Genomic DNA, 23,767 nt, shown 5'->3' on the forward strand with positions numbered 1-23,767 from the left:
CATCTATTCTAGCACCTGTTAATGTAACAGGTTTAAAGACTAGTACAATATAAGCAGGTTATGGAGTGATGTGTAAGAACATAAGAATAGCCTTACTGGGTCAGACCAATGGTCCATCAAGCCCAGTAGCCTGTTCTTACAGTGGCCAATCCAGGTCCCAACTCCCTAGGTAGTACCTGGCCAAAACCAAGGAGTAGCAACATTCCATGCTACCAAGCCAGGGCAAGCAATGGCTTCCCCCCATGTCTTTCTCAATAACAGACCTTTTATTGAAGTTCACTGCAGTGCCCCCTAGGGTACCCTACTGCTCGGCTGGGATGTCTGTGTGGCCAGTCTACTAAAAATGCTGGCAAGATCCCAAAACAGTGCAATAGATTTTATGATGCGTATCCTAGAAATAAACAGTGGATTTCCCCAAGTCCATCTTAATATTATTGACTTTTTTCTTAAAAGGAAATTATCCAAACCTTTTTAAACCCTGCTAAGCTAACTGCTTTCACCACATTCTCTGGCAATGAATTCTAGAGTTTATTATATGTTGAGTGAAGAAATATTTTTTTTTCCAGTTTGATTTAAATTTACTACTTAATGGCTTCATTGCATGTCCTCTAGTCCTAGTATTTTTGAAAAGATTAAACAAATGTTCATATCCACCTGTTCCACTCTGTTCAGCTAAGTAACCATGTAAAGTTAGAACAGAAAAAAAGGCTTTCCTATTTTTTTTATGTCAAGTTAAATTGGCACTGGCTGTTGCCTGGTTAACCTCCAGGTAGCAGCAAAGGAGTTCAGACCGCCCCCTCTTTTGATTTCTCTTTCCCATCCTCCCGAACAGCATATTTGTCTCTTCCAATCCCCCCTCCCACCTCCAGAAACTGCAGCACTCTGCACTCCGATCTCCCTCCTACCCCTAGAACAGTATACAGTGATACCTTGGAATCCGAACTTATCCGTTCCAGAACCCCGTTCGAGTTCCAAAGCATTCAAGTTCCAAGACAGTTTTTCCCATTGAAAATAATAGAAACTAGATTAATCCGTTCCTGGGTCCCACAAACTCAAATTTTAACAGGAAATACACTGGATTTTTAAGGTAAAATATTAACAAAATATTCCAAAGCAGCATTCAGATTCTGGGCAGAAACACACACATACAATGTACAGGGCGTTCGGATCCCAAAGTAGAGTTCGGATTTCAAGACAAAATTTACCACAACAAAAAGTTCGGATTCCATGTCGTTCGAGTTCTGGGCCGTTCGGATTCCGAGGTACCACTGTACTCCCCTCCTATCGACTCCCCCTCCCCCCCCGGAAGATTACAGTAAGGTTGTTCCTAGAAATAACAAACACCATTTTGAACAGGTTGCCACGTCTGACTGTCCTGGTGGGGGAGTCTATGTGATGGGGTGGCTCAAGCCTGCTGTCATCTTTCTTTGGGGGTGAGGGGAACATTGGGACAGGAGGGGAGGGGCATACTGTTCCAAGGGGTGGGGAGAGAATAGGAGGTGAGGGTCCTGCAATTCTAGGGTGTTAGAGGGATTCGAATGGGGGGCATCTAGACCTGGGCAGAAACCATTATGTGGGTCCCAGCTAATATTGAACAGTATTTTATAGTAACTAAATAAATATAACTAGTTACTGTTCTTAAGTAAAAGTTTTATTACTTTTATTTGTAAAGAAATACAGACTAATATTTGTTACTGTTGCTAAAGTAATAGTTTCATCAATTTTCACTACTTTACCTAGTTACTGTACATCTGATGCTTCTAGTTATTAAAAGTAAAAGCGGAAGCAACTTATTCATGACACTTTTTCAGTAAACCAAGTGAAACAGAAAAAACCTGGAACAGGATTTTGCCAGTGCAAACTTTGTCATGTAAACAGTTGATCATTCCATTCTTAAAATTTGCTGTACAGCGAATATAGCCTATGAGAACAGTAGAGTTCTCTGTGTTTGCTGAATTGGTTGCTGGTCTCCAGCCAAACTGAGCAGGTGATGAGTTTGGTCACTCTGAAGCGTAGATGAAGCCAAGGCTGGTTGGTGGGAGCACCAGCACCTATCCTCCTCCTCCGCCCCCTCACGACAGCATCTGCTCTTCCTCTGATGTCACTTCCTGGACCCACGCCTAGGAATTCATGTCAGAGGAAGAGCCGACGCTGGCGCGAGCAGCAGGTAGGCATTGCTGCTCATGCCGGGAACATTAAAGAGGTACAGGGGACATCAAAACAGCTTGGAATGATATTGTTGTTTTGCTGCGGCTCTTCTGGAGATAGGGTTCCATGTGTTTTTCTTGTTCTCTAACTGTATTTTAAATAAAGAATTACAAAAAAAAAAAAAAAAGAGGTACAGGGGATGGAGCGCTTCTTATCCTCGCCATGCCACTGGTTGTGCTGGTTTAATAATGACTCAGAACAGCACTCTTGCCTGAGTGACAGCCATTTTCAAAATTTAGGCCCTCTTCTATTAAACTGCGCTGAGTGGCCTGCGATGCTCCTGACACTCATAGAGTTCCTATGAGCGTCGGGAGCAGCATGGGGCATTCAGCAAGGCGTTCTGCGCTAAAGAAACTGCTAGCGCAGTTTAATAGAAGAGTGGGGTTAGTTTTACTAAAGCAAACTGAATTGAATTGTAGAGCGATAAAGTGCTCTGCTGTATACTAATTCCAGTTACCCAGTTCTGAAGGAGGTTTTAGGCCAGTCCTGGATTTCAGGTAACATTTCTGATGCATTTGGGACCTGCAACCCTGAATTCAGTGAGTAGACCCAAGGAATATCAGTACCACACATGCTTTTGGATGAAGGTTCATAGCCAGACCTGTTTAAAAGTCTCTCTCTTTGAGTACCTCTGCAGATTCTGGATATTCATTAGGTATGCCATTGCCAGTACACAACTAAACATTTCAAACTGATCTATATGAAGTCTGATTAGTTTATCTTGAACCTTAAGCATCTATTTCAATTTGTTTGTTTTACATATCACATAACTTCACATTACACTTCTCCCTTCGAATCCGCACTTTCAGCATCCATGGATTCGGTTATTCACAGGTTTTTTTTTTTTTAAATTAATGCTGTATTCTGGACCTTCCCCCGGAATCCCTTAAGCCTTACCTGGTAGTCTAGCAAGTTTTCGGGGCAGGAGCGATCTTCCTACGCTCCTGCCCCGTGCAGATCACTCATAGGAAATGGCTGCCGTGTGTTCCCGTCGTAGTCTCGAGAGACTGCGGGAGCTCACGGCAGCCATTTCCTATGAGGTAAGGCTTAAGGGATTCCGGGGGAAAGTGGGAGGGAGGTCCAGAATACAGCTTTAATTCCAGGGGAAAGTGGGGGGTGGGTCAGAACCAGCCCGAATATTATTCGCGAGCCGGCTCTGCCCCTAATCTCCGCGGATATTGAGGGAGAAGTGTATGCTCTAATTAGCATCATATCCCCCATCACAGTTAGATGGCCTGGCCAGAGCACCACTTAGCCAATACAGTGCTATTAATGTAACATACAAACATTAATGCCTGCCTCTTAAATTTTTAAAATATTACAAAGATCCCTCCACATACAATTTCTGTTTTCCACTTACCTACATACAGCACACACAAAACAATGAGGATGATAGGTCTTCCCCAGTGCTGAAACCACTTCCCCTTCAATGAATACTTCACAACTGAAGCACCGTGTTCCATAGAGTCTCTGATAATCCAAAGTACAAATGTAATCTCCTTGGCGCAGAAAAAATCCTCCTTGGGCCAGGTCACAGCCACATACTGTAAAAATAAATAAATAAAAACAAACAGAGGACAATAAAAAAAAGCTGTAACAAGAAAGTGAGTAGAATCTCAAAACAAACATAGAAACATAGAAATAGACGGCAGATAAGGGCCCACGGCCCATCTAGTCTGCCCACCTTAATGTCCCTCCCCTAACAGAACTAGAAAGATTGGCAGGAGCATTTTCAATGTCTAAAGCTGATTTTGAACATTTTGGAAAAAAACATCCAAATATGCAATAGAGAAAATGGCCATTTTAAAACCAGAAAAAAAATCCAACTTTTTGTTTCAAAAAGAGGCATTAGCTAGATGTTTCTGAGCTCAGTGCATCTATCTTTTAGGACCATCCAAAAAAAAAAAAAAAAGGTCCAAGGGAAAATGCACAAAAACAAGCCATCTTATAGTATGTATGGGTAGGGGAGAATTCATAGCAGATTGGCCACACAGATATCCCAGAAGAGCAGTGGGGCACCCTAGAGGGCACCGCAGTGGACTTCACATAAAAGGTACACATCTCTCTATTACCCCCTTTCATTGTACAGCAAGCCCTCCAAAATCCCCCTGAAATGTACTGCACCCACCTGTACACCACCACAATAGCCCATATGCCTGCAGGTGCAACCTATATGTAGGTACAGTAGGTTTTTGGTTGGTTTTGGAGGGCTCACATGTTCCATCACAAGTAGTTAGTGTGGGATATGGGTCTGGGCCCCCTTCTCTATACAGGCAGTCCCCGAGTTACAGATGCCCGACTTAAGTACGACTCGTACTTAATGAATGCGGCTGCAACTTCATTTGATTTCATTGAGCAGTATTTCCAGGCTCCTACACTTCTGTACCAGATTCAGGAATGATGTATGGCCACATTAAGGACAGTGAGTGGTTGTGAATGCTGTACCTTAGAGGGAACACTGGGTACAGACAGCTGGCCCTTTGGTCAGCTGGGAGCAAAGGTAAGTGGCAAGAATCTTAAAATCTACAGGTTCTGAGTTACATAAAAATCTCACTTAAGACAGCTTTAAAATGTAACTCATTCTTAACCCGGGGACTGCCTTTAGTACACCATACCAAGCACCAGGCTACTTCAGAGACCTGCTTGTTGCTCTAATAGGACTGGCCTTAGCATATGAAGCTGTCCTGGGTATGTACTGTTTCTTTTCACATCATTGGGAGGTAGGTGGTCAGTGACCAATGAGAAATAAGGGGGAGTCCTGCCTTTATTGCTCCAGTGGTCTTTTCTTCCCTACTTACCTTTCGTTTCACATCAATTAAGTTCGACTCGTCTCATGTTAGTTATGCTATTTCTTTTAAATTGCTGTTTTAAAATACTCATGTTATAATTATTTGTATTTTTATTGGTATTATTAATTTTAATCCCTTTTATATCCTACCTGTAACTCACGTAGAAGCTCTGATAAGCGATGGAATCAAATTTTAATAAAAACTTGAAACTCATTTCTTTATTATTGAAATAGGTCTAACCTTAAACAATGTTCTATTATTACAGTAAAATGTCCAAATCAAAAGCCCCCACCAGCCCTGCCTAAAATACATCGCCAACACCCTCCCCTCCTTGAGATTTAGATGGCCTGTGGATGAACTTCATAGAAAAACCATCTTAAAAATGGGTTTTGAAAATAGTGGTTTGGATATTTGGGCCAAAAAATATCCATCTGCCACTTTGTCCCCACCAAGAAAGGAGCCCACAGACCCAAAGGTAGCACTAAGAGATAAAGGGGCTCTTTCCTAAGCAGCGCTCAAAAGCGGCCAGTGCTATCCTCAGCGCAGGTCTTTCCCTGTGTGCTGGGGGCTGCTTTTTGCATGGTGGTAAATGGCCCCATTTTCCATTTTTTCCCCATTAGTGGCTACACAATAATTTCCCCATTAGTACATGAGCCCTTTCTGCCACCGAGGGGTCCTTTTACTAAGGCGTACTAGCCATTTTAGCGCACAAAAATATTAGCGTGTGCTAAACCCTAACGCATCCATTATAATCTATGGATGCATTAGCGTTTAGCAAAGGATCCCCTATTTTATAGGCAGTAAGAGCTCACCTTAACCACGCACTAATCAGTTAGCATGCCTATGCTCTACTCCCAGACATGCTCCAGTGCATTAAAAATAAAATTCAATTTTGTAGCACAAGGGTAGCATATGCCAACCCAAAAACTACCATGGGGCGTGCTTGTGCTTTTTAACCTCTGGTACGCATGCATTAACATTTGCTGCAGCTCTGTAAAGGAACCACCCCCCCCCAAAAAAAAAATAATAATAATAATACTGTAACTTTATTCTTGTATCCCGCCATACCACACTGTTCTAGGCGGTTCACAAAGAAGAAGACTGAACAATCAGTGAAACACAGGTATTAGGAAAGAACGGTCAATTACAAGTATTAGGTGAAATACAAACCAAGAAATACAGAGAGATGTCAAGTTACAAATTTGTCAAAAAAATAAGTCTTCATCTGTTTTCTAAAGGAACCATAGGACGGAGCTTGTGAAATAATAGCGCCTAGCCAGGCATTCATTTTGCCTGCTTGAAATGCAAGTGTTCTGTCCAAACATCTCTTAGATCTACAAGATTTTACTGTCAGATAAGCAAATAAATGAGGGCTTCTAGTGGACTTGATAGAACAATTCAAGTTGCAGACATAAAGCAGTCACTGTGAAGAGAAAAACTATTACATTACATTAGTGATTTCTATTCCGCCTGTGCCTTGCGGTTCTAAGCGGATTACAATTAGAAGAGATCTGGGCATTACCGAGAGAATTACATAACAACGATACAAGTATATTACCTGTTATGGTAGAGAATTACAAATTAGAGGATAGGTAGGAAGGAGGGAGGGGGCTGCGTGTGATTGGTGACCGCGCGTTTCCTCCCTTAACTGTGGGGACAAGGCCATTCACTGCTCCACAGGGCAGTGGATGGCCTTGTCCCTTGCCCGCAGTGAGCATTTCCCCCCCCCCCCACTGTTTTGGTGGGTTACCCGCGGCTAGCTGCAGGTAACAGCCACCGTGTCATTCTTTAGTCCTTATGCCTGCAGGTGTCAGTACAGTAGGGTTTTGGTGGGCTCACACTTTCACCACAAGTGTACTAGTTAGGGTGGGATATGTTCCTGCAAATAGTTACCATTAAATGTCATTTCTGATCTGGGTAGCTTCCTTGTGTCTTCTTAAGTAAGGCCTGAAGCAAATTCATTTAGCCTCTCCACTATGGCCTTGTCCTTTCTGACTGTCCCTTTTACCAGTGATCATCTAACTCCCTCAGGAATTCTTGCTTCAAATGTATCTGAAACATTCTTATATTGAGTTTTTGCCTCTACAAAAAAGTTTTTGTTTTTTTAAAAAAAAATCTGGTTTTGCCTGCTTTATCATTGTATATTTATCAAAAGTTTCACTGGCTACCGTTTGAGGCTAGAGTATTATTTAAATTTGGATGCATTTGTTTTAAAGTTTTATTTGGCTTAGCACCAGCTTACCTTGTTTCTCATTTTAGTTTTTATATTTCTAAGAAAAATATTCATAGATCTGGTTGTTTTTATTTTCCTTCAGCAAATGCATGTCTTTACAAAAAATTTTGGGATAGGACCTAGCATTCCAAGCTGGATTAATGAATTCATGTTTGAATCTTCTTGTTCTCCATTTCTTGCTTATTATCAATTTCGAAAAGATCTTAAAACCCACTTATTTAAACAATATAATATACATTATTGATTTTCATATTATTATGTAGTTATAACGTACTTTTTATTTTTTATCCATACTTATTTTAATTTATATTGTGTTTTCCTTATTCATTAGTTTTAATGCTTGTATTAGTTACATAGAATTTTATTATGTATGAAGTTAATTATTATATTGTATGCCAAGTACCTATTGTGTAAAACGCTATGAACTGCTGGTTAGGCGATATATAAAAATAAATTATTATTATTATTATTGGCATGTAACTTGCCAGTGCCTAAGCTGTTTCCTGTTTTCTTCATTTGAATCCATTTGTCATTTTTGAAAGATGTACTTTTGACTATAATTGCCTCTTTTATCTCATCTTTTACCCCCCCCCCTTTTTTTTACTAAGGGTCCTTTTATCAAGGCGCACTACGAGGACATTTCATCACGTGCTAACCTCCGCGGAAGCCTAAAATCCTAACGCCTCGTCAATGGAGGCATTAGGGTACTAGCGCGGCAGGCGGGTTAACGTGCGGTATTCCGCGCGTTAAACCGCTATCGCGCCTTTGTAAAAGGACCCCTAAGTTGCAGTAGAGGTTTTTACCTCAGCCTGGAGTGCTAAATGCTCTGATGCCCATAGGAATTTAGCACTCCGGGCCACGATAGAAACCTCTATTGTGGCTTAGTAAAGGGGGGGGGGGGGAGTTTGGTAATCTTTCTAGTTGTAGTTTGACTTTTCTTCTGCCTTTTATAATGTATGTAATACACCTGAATTGGAATTCTAAAATGGTATTTTTAAACATCCTGCATGTCTGATGTAATCGTTGCAACTGTTCCCTTTTAGTTGTTTTATTCTTTCCAACCCAATGTGATTATACAAAAATGTGTTGAGAATGTTTGTCTGCCTGGGGGCAAAATAACTCTCTCAAAATGTAGTGAAATAAGAACTGAAACTTATCATAAGGGGAAAAGTAGTAAAAAAAAAAAAAAACACCCCACAATAAGATTTTAAAATGGACCAAATCAGACTGGCGGTTCTAGAGAAATAATCTCCTCCCACCAAAAAACCTCAAACTAGCCTAATGCATTTCTATGGGAGCAGGAGTTTCAGCGTCTGTTGCTTAGATAAAAATGAATGGAAAAGAATGAAGCCTGGCATGTTGGGAAAAAACTAGTAAAAGGAACTCATTGAGTTTGAAAATGGGTCAAATTATACTGAGAGCTCCAAAGAAAATAAGTCCCCCCCAAAATATAGCTCAATTGCACCTCTATGGATAAAGTTGTTCCAGCTTCTTTAGCACAGAATATTAGACAAAATAGAATATAGCAGTTAGAGAACAAAGCAAGACATTTAAAAGGTGGAATTCCCTATTCTCCCATCCTTCAAACTGTCCCATAGCCCAAAACCAAGCCCCCATAACTGACATAGCACCTCATAAACTGTTATATCTCCAAACTGCCCCATTCCCCAAAACCATCCTCCTATAACTGCCCCATACCTATAGACAGGAGAAAAGAATTCAGTGGGGAGAGTTGAAAGCACTAAAACACTGAAAAAAGTAGACTTGGAAGCAATATGATACTGAGGGAAATAATAGAAAGCCATTGAAAAGTAGGAAAATGTAGTCAAACAGGGGAAAATGTGACGGAAAGCTCAAGAAAGGTAAACAGAAGTAAAATGAAAGAAGACCAGTGCAAAGCAATACAAGAAGGATGGGAAAATTTTAAATTTGAAACATGAAGACTCAAAAATTATAAACAGTTTCACTGACACCAGAAAGACTTTTTTTGTTAGCTGTGGATGAGGCACAAATCATGCTGCATGAATGTATGAAGAGTCACAAAAGATATGCACAATATTGCTGGAGAAAAATTTATTTATTTATTTAAAAAATTTCTATCGTGCTTACCTACTAAGTGGGTAACAGTTGGTACATACATAAAAAATAACAAACTTTACATATCCATTGATAACACTTATTAAGAACCATCATCTTGTTTCCAAATCACATAGCAGTGTTCTAATAGGTACTGATTTCAGAATGGTCAAGTAAGAAAAGCTCTCACAAAAAGGCAGGTCTTTAGCAATTTTTTTGAAGGATTTAAAGTCTATGCATAATCTTAATGTCCCTTTAATTGAGTTCCAAAGTCTTAGGCCCACTACCGATACAGCAGCCACCCTGGGGGGGTTTTGTTTGTTTTTTTAATGTACTTCCTGATTCTTTTCCTCAATCTCATAGTTGATTCCGACCGTAAATTTCAGTTTGGGGTATACCTTCTCAAAATTTGAATCAGGTACCATGGTGCCACGGCAGAGACCAGACAGCACCTGATGTGGAATTACACATTCAACCTTTGTAATATCTAAGAGTTATGAACATAACGTACAGAGAGCAGATCATGTCACAAGCTAGTCTCTCATTATACCCTTGTTATTAGTCAGTAAAGAGGTATACAGTGTTCCCCCAGTCATTCGCGGTTGGCGGTCCCAGTCATTCGCAATATTTTCCGACTGCGAACCGCCAACAAGGAGAGGGCAGCAGGAGAGAGCAGCCGGAGCTCCGGCGAGTGCAAGAAATCACTCGCTGTATGCTCCGACCGCCTCTTCCTGCACTAAGTTGGGCCTTATCCAATCAGGAGCTGCTTTGACATGCAGCTCCTGATTGGTAAGGCCCGACTTAGTGCAGGAAAGGCGGTTGGAGCAGGTGCTCTGGCTGCTCTCTACTGCCTCTCCTGCTGCCCTCTCCAGTCTCCCCCATGAAAAACCGAATTTGCAGATTTGTGGGGATTCCTGGAATGGAACCCTCGCGAATATCGGGGGAGTACTGTACAGCACAATTTATAGGAATCTGACAGAAGCCACAACATGCTTGAGCTACGGCCCCTGGAACAGGCCCAAAGCTGCTACTTCATTGCACACAGGCCAGGATTTGAACTGGTGGCTTAGAGATGAAAGGTGCTGTAATGGCATGACATTTTCCCCTAAACCATCCAGTATTCATGTGTCCTGTAGTTGTTAGTGTGAAACTGGCATTATACAATTATGAGCTTTAATAGAAAACAGATGGTTGAATTATATTCTGTTCACGCTTAACAGTGTTACGAGGAGAACCTCCATATGTTTTAGGCCACCTCTCTGATCATGATGCAATTTGAGATGTTTCGTTTATTGTCATGCACCAAATATGTCGGATGCCACACTTATTTATAGTTCAACAGATGAACTGGATCTCACAAACAAACCGCTCCCTGTTACTAAGCTGCAGACAGTTTTCTTCTCTTCCCTGGAAAATCTATTCTGGGGCCTAGCAGTTTCACAGCCTTGAACTGGTAGACCTCCCAACTGCTTTTTAAACATCAATGGCTACGTTTAAAGCTGTTTCTGCTTTTGAAAATGGGTTCGCTGGTTGAACTACATCTAGTGACACTTTTGTTCACACTGTGCAATAAAGCTCGTCTTTAAAGCTCAGCTGTGAAACAAGTCCTACAACTGTTGAAGAGGTCACAGAATGCCACTGTGTTTGCTCACAAACTCATTCACAGTTAAACAGATCGTGAATGCAGTGTACTGTCTTGATTTCAGAGCATTTGTACACTTGAGCCCCATCACCTTCGAGATGAGGCTGGAATCCATTGGATAAATGATATGAACTTGGGTATTTATATCTGTCTATTTTTGTTATGACTCATTCATATTCTCTGCTGAAGAGAGGTTGTGGTCATCATACCTCTTTTAGAAATGTTTAGGCTTGAATCCCTCTCCCCTCTCCTCTTTCATTACACACTCATTACATTATCCACTGGCTCTTACAACTGTTGACATTTCATAATTTTTGGAGATAAATGTGAATTTACTTTTCATTTCTGAAGAAATACCAGGTATGACATATGCTTCCTGAAATAGGGTTACCAGACATGTGGCCCCACCCCCCAACCACGCCCCATTCCATCCAGACCACACCTACACAAATCTCTCTTTCCTTGAGCTCAGGGCTGCATCTGGAGGGCCTCTGAGCATGCATAGATGTGACTTGATGACATCAAACGCATGTGCACGTGAACATGACATGCATTCCAGATACGGCCCTGAGCTTGGCACTCTTTGAAAACCTGGACAAACAGCATCTCTCTTGCCAATTCTCTCGTATGAATTGGCAAGTTGGGGGGAGTTGCCATGGCAGGAGGGAGTGGGCATACCTTTTCTGCCATTTTTTTGTGCAGGGGGGGGGGGTTGGCATGGCAGGAGGAGTGGGCATCCTTTCTGCTGTTTTTGCTGCTGCGGTGGGGGGAGGAGTCAGTTCCAGGTGCCAGTTCATTGGGGGTGGGGGGCATCAGGGAGGGCCATCATCAATGGGGAGTGTGTGCTTTTTTCCTTTTTCTTTTAATGAAGCAGATATTATCCTATATAATAAAAACCCTAAGTGCGCATGCGCACTTATGGTTTTGTGATCCCTGCCGCCGTGTTTTCTGACACGATTGCATCAGAGGGAACGTGCTACCGAGGTGGAGAGCGGCCTGCGAGGTTCACTACAGCTGGCCAGCAAACCTCAGCAGGCTGCTTTGAAGAGGGGTGGCAGCGGTTCGTGCCGGTGGGAGGGAGGGTAAGAACAGCTGCTATCTCAATAAAAATTATTTAAAAAAAAACAAAAATAGGCATGGCACAACAGAGGGCAGGGGGAGAGTGGCCAGGGAGAGACACAGACAGAAAGAATGACAGACAGACAGACAGCGTCCAAGGAGAGAGAGACAAAGAAAATAAAACAGACAGACAGACATCTACTCTAGCACCCTTTAATGTAACGGGCTTAAACACTAGTGCATATATAACATGCACAGCATCTGTGCCCATTTAAAAAAAAAAAGGCTAAACTATGGTTAGACAAGTAAGCAAATGGTCTTGACCAGTCGCCTTTTTTGGATCTCTAAAAGTGATCACTTTTTTTGTGCATTGGGAAGCCATGTTAGAGCATCAATCGCTCTATTAGTTTACAAGGCATTTATTTATTTTTAAAAAAATTTTCTATACTGTTTAAAGTATAAAAGAACATAATAAAACAAACAAGCGTAAAAACTTATCTACAAAATAGCAGCAAAAGCTTGAATTAAAAGATCATGAATAATTCTTCGGCTAAACCAGAGAAAATTACTGACTAAATAAAAGCATCTACAAATAATTGTGTCTTTAGTAATTTTCTGAACGGGTCTCTTTCACAACAATTTTGTATTTGGCCCACAAGGGAGTTCCATATTTTAACTCCTGCACAACAGAAAGTCATTTTACCAGTCTTCACCAAACTCAGGTTAGCATTCATTTTCAGTAAAGCTAAATTCTCAGAACATAATGATCTCACATATTAATCAGCTTATTTGCATGGTCGGATCGGAGACTGAGCGATCATGCAGAAAACTATGGGTTGAGCCGTTTTCTGCATCAAGTCAGAAAATGTGTTCATCGCTAAAGCTGTCAAAACAGGTTTAACGACGATCGCTGGCTTTAGTATATCTAGGCCTAAAAATGCTGCCTGTTAACCAATTTTAAATTTTGTGTGATTTGTGAACATTCACTTACTGTGTTAGTCAATAAATCCATGCCAGGGAGGATCTAGGTTAATTAGTAGAAGTAGGGTTCCTGACTATTAATTTAGATATAGAGACATGTAGGCTTATTTATGTACTTTGAATAAAAAAAGAGTCAAAAAGAGAAGACACAAAGCTAATTTGGATAAGCAACAATATTCCGCAGGAGATCATGCTTGACTGCAAATAAAGACCAGCTGACCCATACAGTCTGCCCAGTTTAGATTCTTCCTCTAGTCCTCTGCCATCCTGAGTAAATGAGCACACAAAATTACATATGCATTCTAACAGAATCTCTCTTACATGTCTGAGTCACACCCTTCCACCACCACTGCCCTTCATGTCTGTCCCAACTCCTGTATATCCAAAATCTGCCACAATGCTAGCTTCCTCTGCTATCACTTGCAAGATGCCTCCGGCCTTTCCATCTTCCTCTTTGATTCTTAAAAGGCCAGTAAGTCAATATTCAGGTCCCCTTTTGTGTCTTCTTTCCAAGTTTTGTAATAAACACACAGCTACCATGTTGTCCAAATCATCTGGCCTTCTCTTTGTTCATTTATGCTCTGATTTTATCCATGGTCACTTCATGCAGGATACCCCAGTGTTCCCCTACCATCCTGATAGATCCTATACTTAATCCCACATTCAGTAACCACCTCCATCCATATCTTATCAGAGTTTTGGTTTCTAACAGCTGCCAAAATTAAAATGGCTATTATGCTCTCATCCTGCCTGACTTACTAAATGGCACAATTAACCTGCCAACATCAACCTGCTTTGTGTCTGGGGATTTGTACACCACCACTACAATATCAAGTTTATCAAGTTTCAAGTTTATTGGTAAATTTGATAAATCGCCTATTAAAATCACTAAGCGATGTACAAAATAAAAATAGTATATAATAAACGAAACAAACATTTAACAAAGTTTTTTAGTCATAAACAAACATGAGTTGGGAGGGAAAGGAAAAAAGTTACAATTTTAATTGGGGTAGAAGAAATGGGAACAAACAAAAGGAGAAAGGAAATAAGCCACAGCATAATTTGGAATCGCACTAAGCATTTAAATATCAAAAGCGTCTTTAAATAAGTAAGATTTTAAAAGTTTTTTAAATGTTATAATGTCCTTTTCATTTCGAATGTATTGAGGTAGGGCATTCCACCATAAAGGTCCCATCACAGAGAATATGTCTGCTCTTCTTGTACCAATGATTTTCAAAGAGGGGACTGTAAGAAGGTTTTGACCGGAAGAGCGAAGTGAGCGTTGGGTAGTGTGAGGTATTAATAGTCTGGATATGAATTGAGGTTCGTCGAAGGCTAGCGTTTTAAATATGAGCAGTATTATTTTAAATGTGATTCTGTGACCAATTGGGAGCCAGTGTGCATCTATCAGTAGTGGTGAAACATGATCATATTTCTTAGCATTGTATATTATTTTAATAGCGGTATTTTGAATAAACTGTAGTCTCCTTTTTTCTTTCTGTGTGATATTTAGGAAAAGCGCATTGCAGTAATCAAGTTTTGCTATTATTAATGAATGGATTAGTATCTTAATAGAGTTAGGACTCAAGAATTTGGATATCGACCTGATAAGACGTAGTTTGAAGAAACAGTTTTTAACAGTGAGAGAAATATGATCATGGTAGAGCAGTTTATCGTCGATTACTACTCCAAGGATTTTGACTGTAGGGACTAGATTTAGTGAGGTATTATTGAGAATAAATGAGTTTATCAGGGTTATGTCTTTTCTCCAAGTAAATAACATTGATTTTGTCTTCTTTATGTTAAGGACCAATTTATTTGTGTTAAGCCAGGTTTGTATTGTTTCTAGTTTATGATTAATGGATATAATTTTGTTATTGTTTTTTGGATCCAAGGGGTGTATAAGTTGTATGTCGTCAGCATAAGAGAATGGAGTGAAACCTATTGATTGTCAGATGCTTAGCAGTGGGGAAAGGAATATATTAAATAGAAGAGGAGGCAAAACGGATCCTTGAGGGATTCTGAAAGTAGAGGAATATGTCTTGGACATTTCGTTATTAAACTTAACGGAAGAGGTACGATTAGCGAGATATGAAGATAACCAATTTAAGACATTCTCTGTTATGCCTATTGATTCTAACCTATGTAACAGTAAATCATGGTCTATGGTGTCAAAGGCTGCCGAGATATCTAGTGAAAACAGAATGACAGATTTGTGATGATCTAAATGATATTGAATGTTTGAAGTTAATCCTATTAATGAATATTCAGTATTATGAAATTTTCAAAATCCTGTTTGGTTGGGGTGTAATGCGTTGGTGCTTTCTATAAAATCAGAGAGCTGATTAAATATGAGTTTCTCTGTTAATTTCGCCAAGAAAGGTATGTTAGCTATCGGCCGATAGTTACTAGGTTCATTTATGCTAATTTTGTAATCTTTGAGGATAGGAGTAATAATTGTGGTTTTCCAGAGGGGGGGAACGGTGGCTGTGATTAAACTCTCCTGAATTAATGAATGGATAAAAGGTCCAAAATGAGAAAAATATTTTTTTAAATAGTAAGGTGGAATGATCTCAGTTCCGGAATTCTTTAGGTTAACTTGTTGGAAAAGAGATTCTATGTCAGTAATTGAAGGAAGTTTGAAATTTGAACATCTAGCTGTTGGAACAGATTTTGTTTGGCTAGTATTTATTGGATTATTTATTATGTTTGAGGTAAAAGAATTACGAATATTGTTGATCTTTTGTATGAAGGTATCTGCTAAGTCTTGTGCTTTTAATGTAGATTTGTGAGTAGTATTATTTATTTTATTTTTTGAATCTATTGTTTTTAGAATATTGTATAAAGTGGAAGAATTTTTGGCTTTGTCAATTTTATTGGAATAATATGTCTTTTTTGCTTGGTTTATTTTTTCTTTGTATAACATGACATTGTCCTTATATATTTGAAGATTGGATTGGGTTTTGTTATGTCTCCATTTTCGTTCTAGTGAACGTAGTTGTTGTTTAATCAAACGGAGTTCTGCCGAAAACCAAGGGTTTGATAATTTACGAGCTGAAATTATTTTAGTTGTTAGTGGAGCTATGTTATCTAAGAGAGATGTAAGAGATAGGTTCCAGGTAGATAAGTGGTTTTCAATGGAATTGGAAGGAGGAGTAAGAATAGATGGATCAAGAAAAGAAGTTATGTCTATGTTATCTAATTTGGAATAGTCTCGGGCAGAAATAGTTTTTGTTTTGGATGCTGGTTGTAGTAGTCTTGACTTGCATAAATCCAAGGAAAGAGAAATGAAATAGTGGTCTGACCAGGGAACAGGAGTAATAGTCAGATCATGCTGGCAGGTGTCTTATAAACTCAGGTACAGTAGGTATTTCTAGGTTCCAGGAGGGTGCACAAATGTATCCAGAAATAAGAGTTGAAATGGGAGCTACATCTCAGTCCTTTTATTCAAAGTCCACTGCACTGACCACTAGGCTACTCATTACACTTCTTCCTGCTCTGTTTGGAATGACCAATTAGCCATAATACCTGAAATTACCATAGAGCCTGGTATCCACTTTCACTTCTTAGGGAGGTAGGAGGGGGTCAGCAACCACTGGGAGATTGAGGAGGGGCTATGCCTTCGCCCCTCCAATGGTCAGCTGCTCAATCAGGGCACCTTTTTGTAACCCGGATGTGACTGTAACATGTCTAGATGAAAAACACTCTTCTTTCTGGTCTTGGATGTTTCTTCTCAATACATTATTTCTGAAAGATGTCTAATATTGGACCCTCCCTAGTCCCACCCAAAACACACCTCCAAATGTGTCCCTTTGCTATCTGGACAAACTCAGTAGAAAATGTCCAATTCTGCTTTTAAGAAAATCATCCTTTCAATGTTTTCAGCAGGAGGACGTTTTTTTGGTCATTTTAAGACATTCATCTGCCTCAAAAATGAGTGTCCTAGTTTCCAAAACTTTAACTTGGTTCCCCTGGACTGAGACCTGATTCTGAAATTCAGTAATCTAAGGGGACAAGATTTAGTTATTCAATTTTCTATACCGTTCTCCCAGGAGAGCTCAGAACAGTTTACATGAATTTATTCAGGTACTCAAGCATTCTTCCCTGTCTGTCCTGATGGGCTCACAATCTATCTAATGTGCCTGGGACAATGGGGAGATTAAGTGACTTGCCCAGGGTCACAAGGAGTAATGTCAGTTTGAACCCACACCCTCAGGCTGTAGTTTTAACCACTGCACCACACTCTCCCCCTTCAAGATGTCTCCCAGGCCTCAATAGCCTTCTAGACGATTCTTCAAGGTAAAATTACTTAGGTTAGGGTATGGAAAACTGAACCACCGGGGTATCAAATTACTCACAGATGTTACAAGACTAGAAGCTCCACTTTGCTCTGCTCTAACCCCAATAGTAAGGTCTGTATCTCCATGTACCCCAACCTCAAGACTTCCATCGTCTTGAGCCCTGTCTGTAGGCACGCTGAGAACACTGCAACTAGATTGATTTATAGATAGAAAATATTGATAAAGTTTCTCCATTGATGAGACAACTACAGTACACTGGTTGATGATAAAGGCCTGTATTATTTTGAAGACAGCATGCAGTAAGGAAATTCCTCCTGTCTTCTATTCCAGGTACAGAAGGAAGATTGCGCTCTTCTGGATTAAAGAAGGTATCTGTCCGAGATCCAGCATCAAGCCATCCAACTTTTACCGTTTGTAAAGCTTGTATTGTCCAGTGGACTGCAGAACCGGATACCACAGATAACCATGGGAAACCATCCCATGTCATTCTTTAGTGTCTATCTCAACCTCCATCTTTCTACATCAGCATTCTTCAATGCAAGGCGTGAAGGCTGTGCCCATTCATACTCTGATTCGTCCCTCTCCTTAAAGAATGACACAGGGGTAGGTTCCCACGGTTAACTGCAGAGATGGGGATGGGGACAAATTATGTCCCTGTGTCATTTTCTTTTTTTTTATATTATTTTTATTGAAAATGGCACGACGGCCCAGACAGGCAGGTACAATCACTAAAATAACAGTAACCGGACAGGAAAACCCAAGAATGGAACAGGGAAACCAAGCAGGTACGCACAGCACTTGTCTTGGTAGGGATGTTTGTTGTGTTGGATGCAGCGTGTTTGTTGGGTGCTTGTTGTGTGCTAAGGCGTGTCTGGTTCTTGGTTGTCTGCATGTGTGTGAAGGGGACCTTCTCACATAAAATGTTCTGGCTGATGGCCTGGTCTGGCTTTGTGTTATCGTGGGTCTTGTGGGACTGAGTTGGCCCACAGTATTGTACTCTTTCTTATGCTGGACATTGACCTGCTTCTACTGGACTACAAGTGTCATTTTCTTTGAGCGCTGCACAAAAGGGTCAAAGCGCCTAAAGGTAACAGCTTGCTGCTGCTTAGAGGGGAAAACCTGTGTATTGAAGGTCCAGGAACACCTGGGATCTTTGGGTCATCTGAAGTGAAATGCAACAGCAACACTGTACCTCAGCTGACCTCTTGGCTCCAATATTGCATTTTTATGCCAGCCCTGAGCTTGTCGTGAAGAGTGGAAAAAATGCAGAATCCTATGAGTAGTACTGTGTTTTATGCTGGAAGCAATTACCGTATTTTCACACATATAACGCGCGCGTTATACACGAGTTTTACAAACCGTGCATAACCTTGTGCGTTATACGCGTGAGCGCGTTGTACAATTATTTTTTTTCATTCCGATCCGGCATCCTCCCCCCCGCTCGCGTCACCCCCCCTCCCCCACGATCCTACATCCCCCCCAGCACCGCAAAACATCTCTTACCCGATTGGGCACCGGCACCAGCACCAATGCACAGGACGTGCCAGTGCCCGAAGATCCTCCCTCGTTGTTGCTGGGCTGGGCTGTGCTGGGCGGTGCAGGGAGATCCTCCTTCTTCCTTGTGCCGGGCTCAAAGCCCAGTCCAGCCCGGCACGAGGAAGAAGGAGGATCTCCCTGCACTGCCCAGCACAGCCCAGCCCAGCAACAACGAGGGAGGATCTTCGGGCACTGGCACTGGCACGTCCTGTGCATTGGTGCTGGTGCCAGTGCCCAATCGGGTAAGAGATGTTTTGCGGTGCTGGGGGGGATGTAGGATTGCGGGGGAGGGGGGGTGACGCGAGCGGGAGGGGAGGATGCCGGTTCGCAGGCCAGAAGAGTAAGCGGAAGTGGGAGGAGGTTATAGCAGCATGCGCGGTATACACGTGTGCGTGCTATATAAAAATTTTTTTACTGAAATGCTTTGGACCCGCGCACTATACGCGTATGCGTGTTATACACGTATGCGCATTATATGGGTGAAAATACGGTACTTATTCAAGTAATACACGCATTTTGCAAGCCCTCTGCTCTATTGTTTAGCGCAGTGTTTTTCATTTTCCTGTGCTAGAAAGCTTCCTACATCAGGGAGTAAGACAGCAGGATAAAAGGTCAAGTACACCTCTCTGCTAAAACATACTACTATTTACTAAATTATTCCCTCTGTGTGTGTCTGCAACCATGAGAGAAGGGGGAAGAGGTAACATAAGAAGATAAGAATAGCCGTACTGGGTCAGACCAATGGTCCCTCTAGCCCAATGTATCTCAAACTGTGGGCCTCCTGAGATTCCAAGTATGCCACAGCACACTCGGGAGGAAGAGAGGCGCCTGCCAGCTGACTTCCCTATGCGATACAGCGCCAGTGCTGCCCGATTCGCTGAAGGCCTGTATATTTCCCCCTTCTCTCTAGTGTCCTCCGGCTTCCCCTCCTGGTCTCACCTTTAAAACTAATTACAGCAGCCTACAGAGGATCGCCGGTGGGTAAAATGGTTTTATTTTCAATATAGTGATTGAAATGTGTCAGTTTTGAGAATTTATATCTGCTGTGTATATTGTGCGTATATGAATGGAAAAAATGGCATTACAATTAGTAAAGGGGTGGGATCTGGGGCAGAGCTTGGGTGGGCCTAGGAAGGTCTGTGGTTGGGGTACTCAGTTGATATTTGTTAGACTTAAGGGGTACTTAGCTTGAAGCAGTTGAGAAACACTGCTGTAGGCAATCAGCTGGCTGGAAGGAAAAGACCTACTCTCACTTCTGGGAACTATCTTGAACCTGCGGGCTTTCAAAATTTGATTAATATTGGTTAGATACACCAAAAATCTCTAAAGATTTAATAAATAGCTGGGGATGGCTACCAGTTTATGGGAACTTATTGGCAGAAAGTCAAAAGTTCACCAGGGCATATTAGGCATAAAGCACCCTAGAGTGCTTGCAAGGTTACCCACAAACATCATTTAAAGCCAACCTCTAGCTTAAAAAACCAATTAAATCAATTAATGTGTTAAAAATTCTAATGAATATAAATTCAGATGTGCAAAGATTGAAGATAATAATAATAAAGTTCCCAAATTGTCAAGTGCAAAGACACATCGTTCCTGAATTTCAAAAAGCACGCAAAGTGCAAAATCACTAATTAATGAGCCTCGAGAAAGTAAAAAATAATCACTAATTGATGAGCCTCGAGAAAGTAAAAAAAAATCACATTTCTCCAGTAAATTTAAACTGCCATCTACAAGGACTTATCTGAGAAGCCACCAATATCCATCTAGTAAGAGGGTCTATTGTCCAGGAGTGCCAATTGAACCCCCTACAGAGCCCCGTTTCGTTTCCTTCTAGAGGGGCAAACTCAGGGACGTCTCCCACTGATTTAATTTTCTATGGTTGGGGCCATATTTTGAGGAGCATATTTCTCTGAAACACCTAGTCAGATCTGGCCCATTTCAAATCTGCTCTCCCACCCCCTTTTACAAAACTGTAGTGCGTTTTTTAGCGCCGGCCACGGTGGTAACAGCTCCGACGCTTTTACAAATGCTAGCGTTTTTAGCACCGGCCGTGGTGATAATAGTTATAGCTGGTGCTAAAAACCACCATTTTGTAAACAGGGGGGGGGGGGTTAATCCCATTCCATTAAATTCTCAAAGACTTATTTTCCCTCCAGACATTTTTGACCCATTAAGCACAGTTACTTACCGTAACAGGTGTTATCCAGGGACAGCAGGCAGATATTCTTGACTGATGGGTGACGGCACCGACGGAGCCCCGGTACGGACAATTTTAGAGTGATTGCACTCTAAGAACTTTAGAAAGTTCTAGCTAGGCCGCACCGCGCGTGCGCGAGTGCCTTCCCGCCCGACAGAGGCGCGCGGTCCCCAGTTAAGATAAGCCAGCTAAGAAGCCAACCCGGGGAGGTGGGTGGGACGCAAGAATATCTGCCTGCTGTCCCTGGATAACACGGTAATACGGTAAGTAATTGTGCTTTATCCCAGGACAAGCAGGCAGCATATTCTTGACTGATGGGTGACCTCCAAGCTAACAAAAAGAAGGATGGAGGGAAGGTTGGCCATTAAGAAAACAAATTTTGTAAAACAGATTGGCCAAAGTGTCCATCCCGTCTGGAGAATGCATCCAGACAATAATGCGATGTGAAAGTATGAACTGAGGACCAAGTAGCAGCCTTGCAGATTTCCTCAATGGAAGTTGAACGAAGGAAAGCTACAGACGCTGCCATAGCTCTAACCTTGTGGCCCGTGACAGAACCTTCCAGTGTCAGGCCCGACTGAGCATAACAAAATGAAACGCAAGCAGCAAGCCAATTGGATAGGGTGCGTTTAGATACAGGATGACCCAACTTGTTAGGATCAAATGACAAAAACAGTTGAGGAGATGATCTGTGAGGTTTGGTGCGTTCAAGATAGTAAGCCAGAGCACGTTTACAGTCCAAGGTATGCAAAGCCTGTTCACCTGGATGAGAATGAGGCTTTGGAAAAAAAACAGGTAGGACGATGGATTGATTAAGAAGAAAGTCAGACACAACCTTAGGGAGAAACTTTGGATGTGTACGTAGAACCACCTTATCATGGTGAAAAACAGTGAAAGGTGGATCAGCCACTAGTGCATGCAACTCACTGACCCTCCTGGCAGAAGTGAGAGCTATGAGGAAGACCACTTTCCAAGTGAGAAATTTGAAATGTGCTGTGGCCAAAGGTTCAAAAGGAGACTTCATTAAAGCGGAAAGAACCACATTGAGATCCCAAACCACAGGAGGGGGCTTGAGAGGTGGTTTCACATTGAAAAGGCCCCTCATAAATCTAGAAACTAAAGGATGAGCCGAGAGGGGTTTTCCATGAACCGGCTCATGAAAAGCAGCAATGGCACTAAGATGAACTCTGATAGAAGTAGATTTAAGGCCAAAGTCAGACAAGGTAAGAAGATAGTCCAACACTAGTCCCACTGCTAGAGACATGGGATTATGGTGATGTAAGAGGCACCAGGAAGAAAACCGAGACCACTTCTGTTGATAACACTGAAGAGTGGCCGGTTTCCTGGAAGCATCAATGATAGAACGGACAGGCTGAGAAAGGAGAGAATGAGCCGAAGTCAGCCCGAGAGAAACCAAGCTGTCAGGTGCAGAGACTGCAGGTTGGGATGCAGAAGGGACTGTTGATGCTGAGTAAGTAGAGAAGGAAACAGTGGAAGAGGTATGGGTTCCCTGGAACTGAGTTGAAGTAGAAGGGAGAACCAATGTTGCCTGGGCCACCGTGGAGTGATGAGAATCATGGTGGCTCGTTCCCTCTTGAGCTTGAACAATGTCCGCAGCATGAGCGGTAGAGGGGGAAATGCATATAGGAAGAGACTGGTCCAATCCAGGAGAAATGCATCGGGCGCCAGACGGTGAGGAGAGGAGAGTCTGGAGCAAAATAGGGGCAGCTGATGGTTGTGGGGAGCTGCAAAAAGGTCCACTTGAGGAGTGCCCCATTGAGCGAAAATGGACTGAAGAGTCGAGGGATCGAGAGTCCATTCGTGAGGTTGGAGAATTCTGCTGAGATTGTCCGCTAAGGAATTCTGTTCCCCTTGAATGTAGACAGCCTTCAGGAATAAGTGACGAGCTGTCGCCCAAGACCAAATCCGTTGGGCTTCCTGACACAACAGGCGAGAGCCCGTTCCTCCCTGTTTGTTGATGTAGTACATTGCAACTTGATTGTCTGTGCAAATGAGTAGTACTTGAGGAAAGAGAAGATGTTGAAACGCCTTGAGGGCATAAAACATCGCTCGGAGTTCCAGGAAATTGATGTGGTGTTTCTTTTCCTGGGCAGTCCAAAACCCCTGAGTTCAGAACTCGTTCAAGTGAGCTCCCCAGGCGTAGGGGGAGGAATCTGTGGTGATGACTAGTTGATGCGGAGGTAGATGGAACAGCAGACCTCTGGATAGATTTGAAGATGTCAACCACCAAAGAAGTGACTGTCGAAGAGACGAGGCCACAGATATGTGTTGCGAACAAGGATCCGTTGCCTGGGACCATTGGTCGCTAAGGTCCATTGAGGAGTACGCAGGTGGAGACGTGCGAAGGGGGTGACATGTACTGTCGAAGCCATGTGCCCCAATAGCACCATCATGTGATTCGCAGAAATGGTAATCTGTTGAAACACCTGTCGACAGAGATGAAGGATGGTCTGAAGGTGGTTGGATGGAAGAAATGCCCGCATCAGAACAGTGTCCAGAATGGCTCCAATGAATTGAAGTCGCTGGGTTGGAATGAGGTGCGACTTGGGTAGATTGATTTCGAAACCCAACAGTCGAAGGAAGTAAATGGTCTGGTTGGTGGCCAGCAGAACCACCTGAGGAGAATGAGCCTTGATCAACCAGTCGTCCAAGTAAGGGAAAACCTGAAAATTGTGAGAGCGGAGATAGGCCGCTACTACAATCAGGCACTTGGTGAATACC

General features: G+C 42.0%; 1 protein-coding gene across 6 annotated transcripts in view; it reads right to left on the reverse strand.

The window, feature by feature from the left end:
• The window catches only part of ABLIM2 (actin binding LIM protein family member 2), a 337,722-nt gene that overhangs the window by 289,630 nt on the left and 24,325 nt on the right, over nt 1-23,767 (reverse strand). For all 6 annotated transcript variants that reach the window (XM_033950058.1, XM_033950066.1, XM_033950046.1 and 3 more), the window contains exon 3: nt 3,569-3,752. In XM_033950058.1, coding sequence (XP_033805949.1) covers nt 3,569-3,752 — 184 coding nt within the window. The remainder of the gene's footprint in view (nt 1-3,568; nt 3,753-23,767) is intronic.

Source organism: Geotrypetes seraphini, chromosome 1, assembly GCF_902459505.1.
Source record: "Geotrypetes seraphini chromosome 1, aGeoSer1.1, whole genome shotgun sequence".
Lineage (NCBI taxonomy): Eukaryota > Metazoa > Chordata > Amphibia > Gymnophiona > Dermophiidae > Geotrypetes > Geotrypetes seraphini.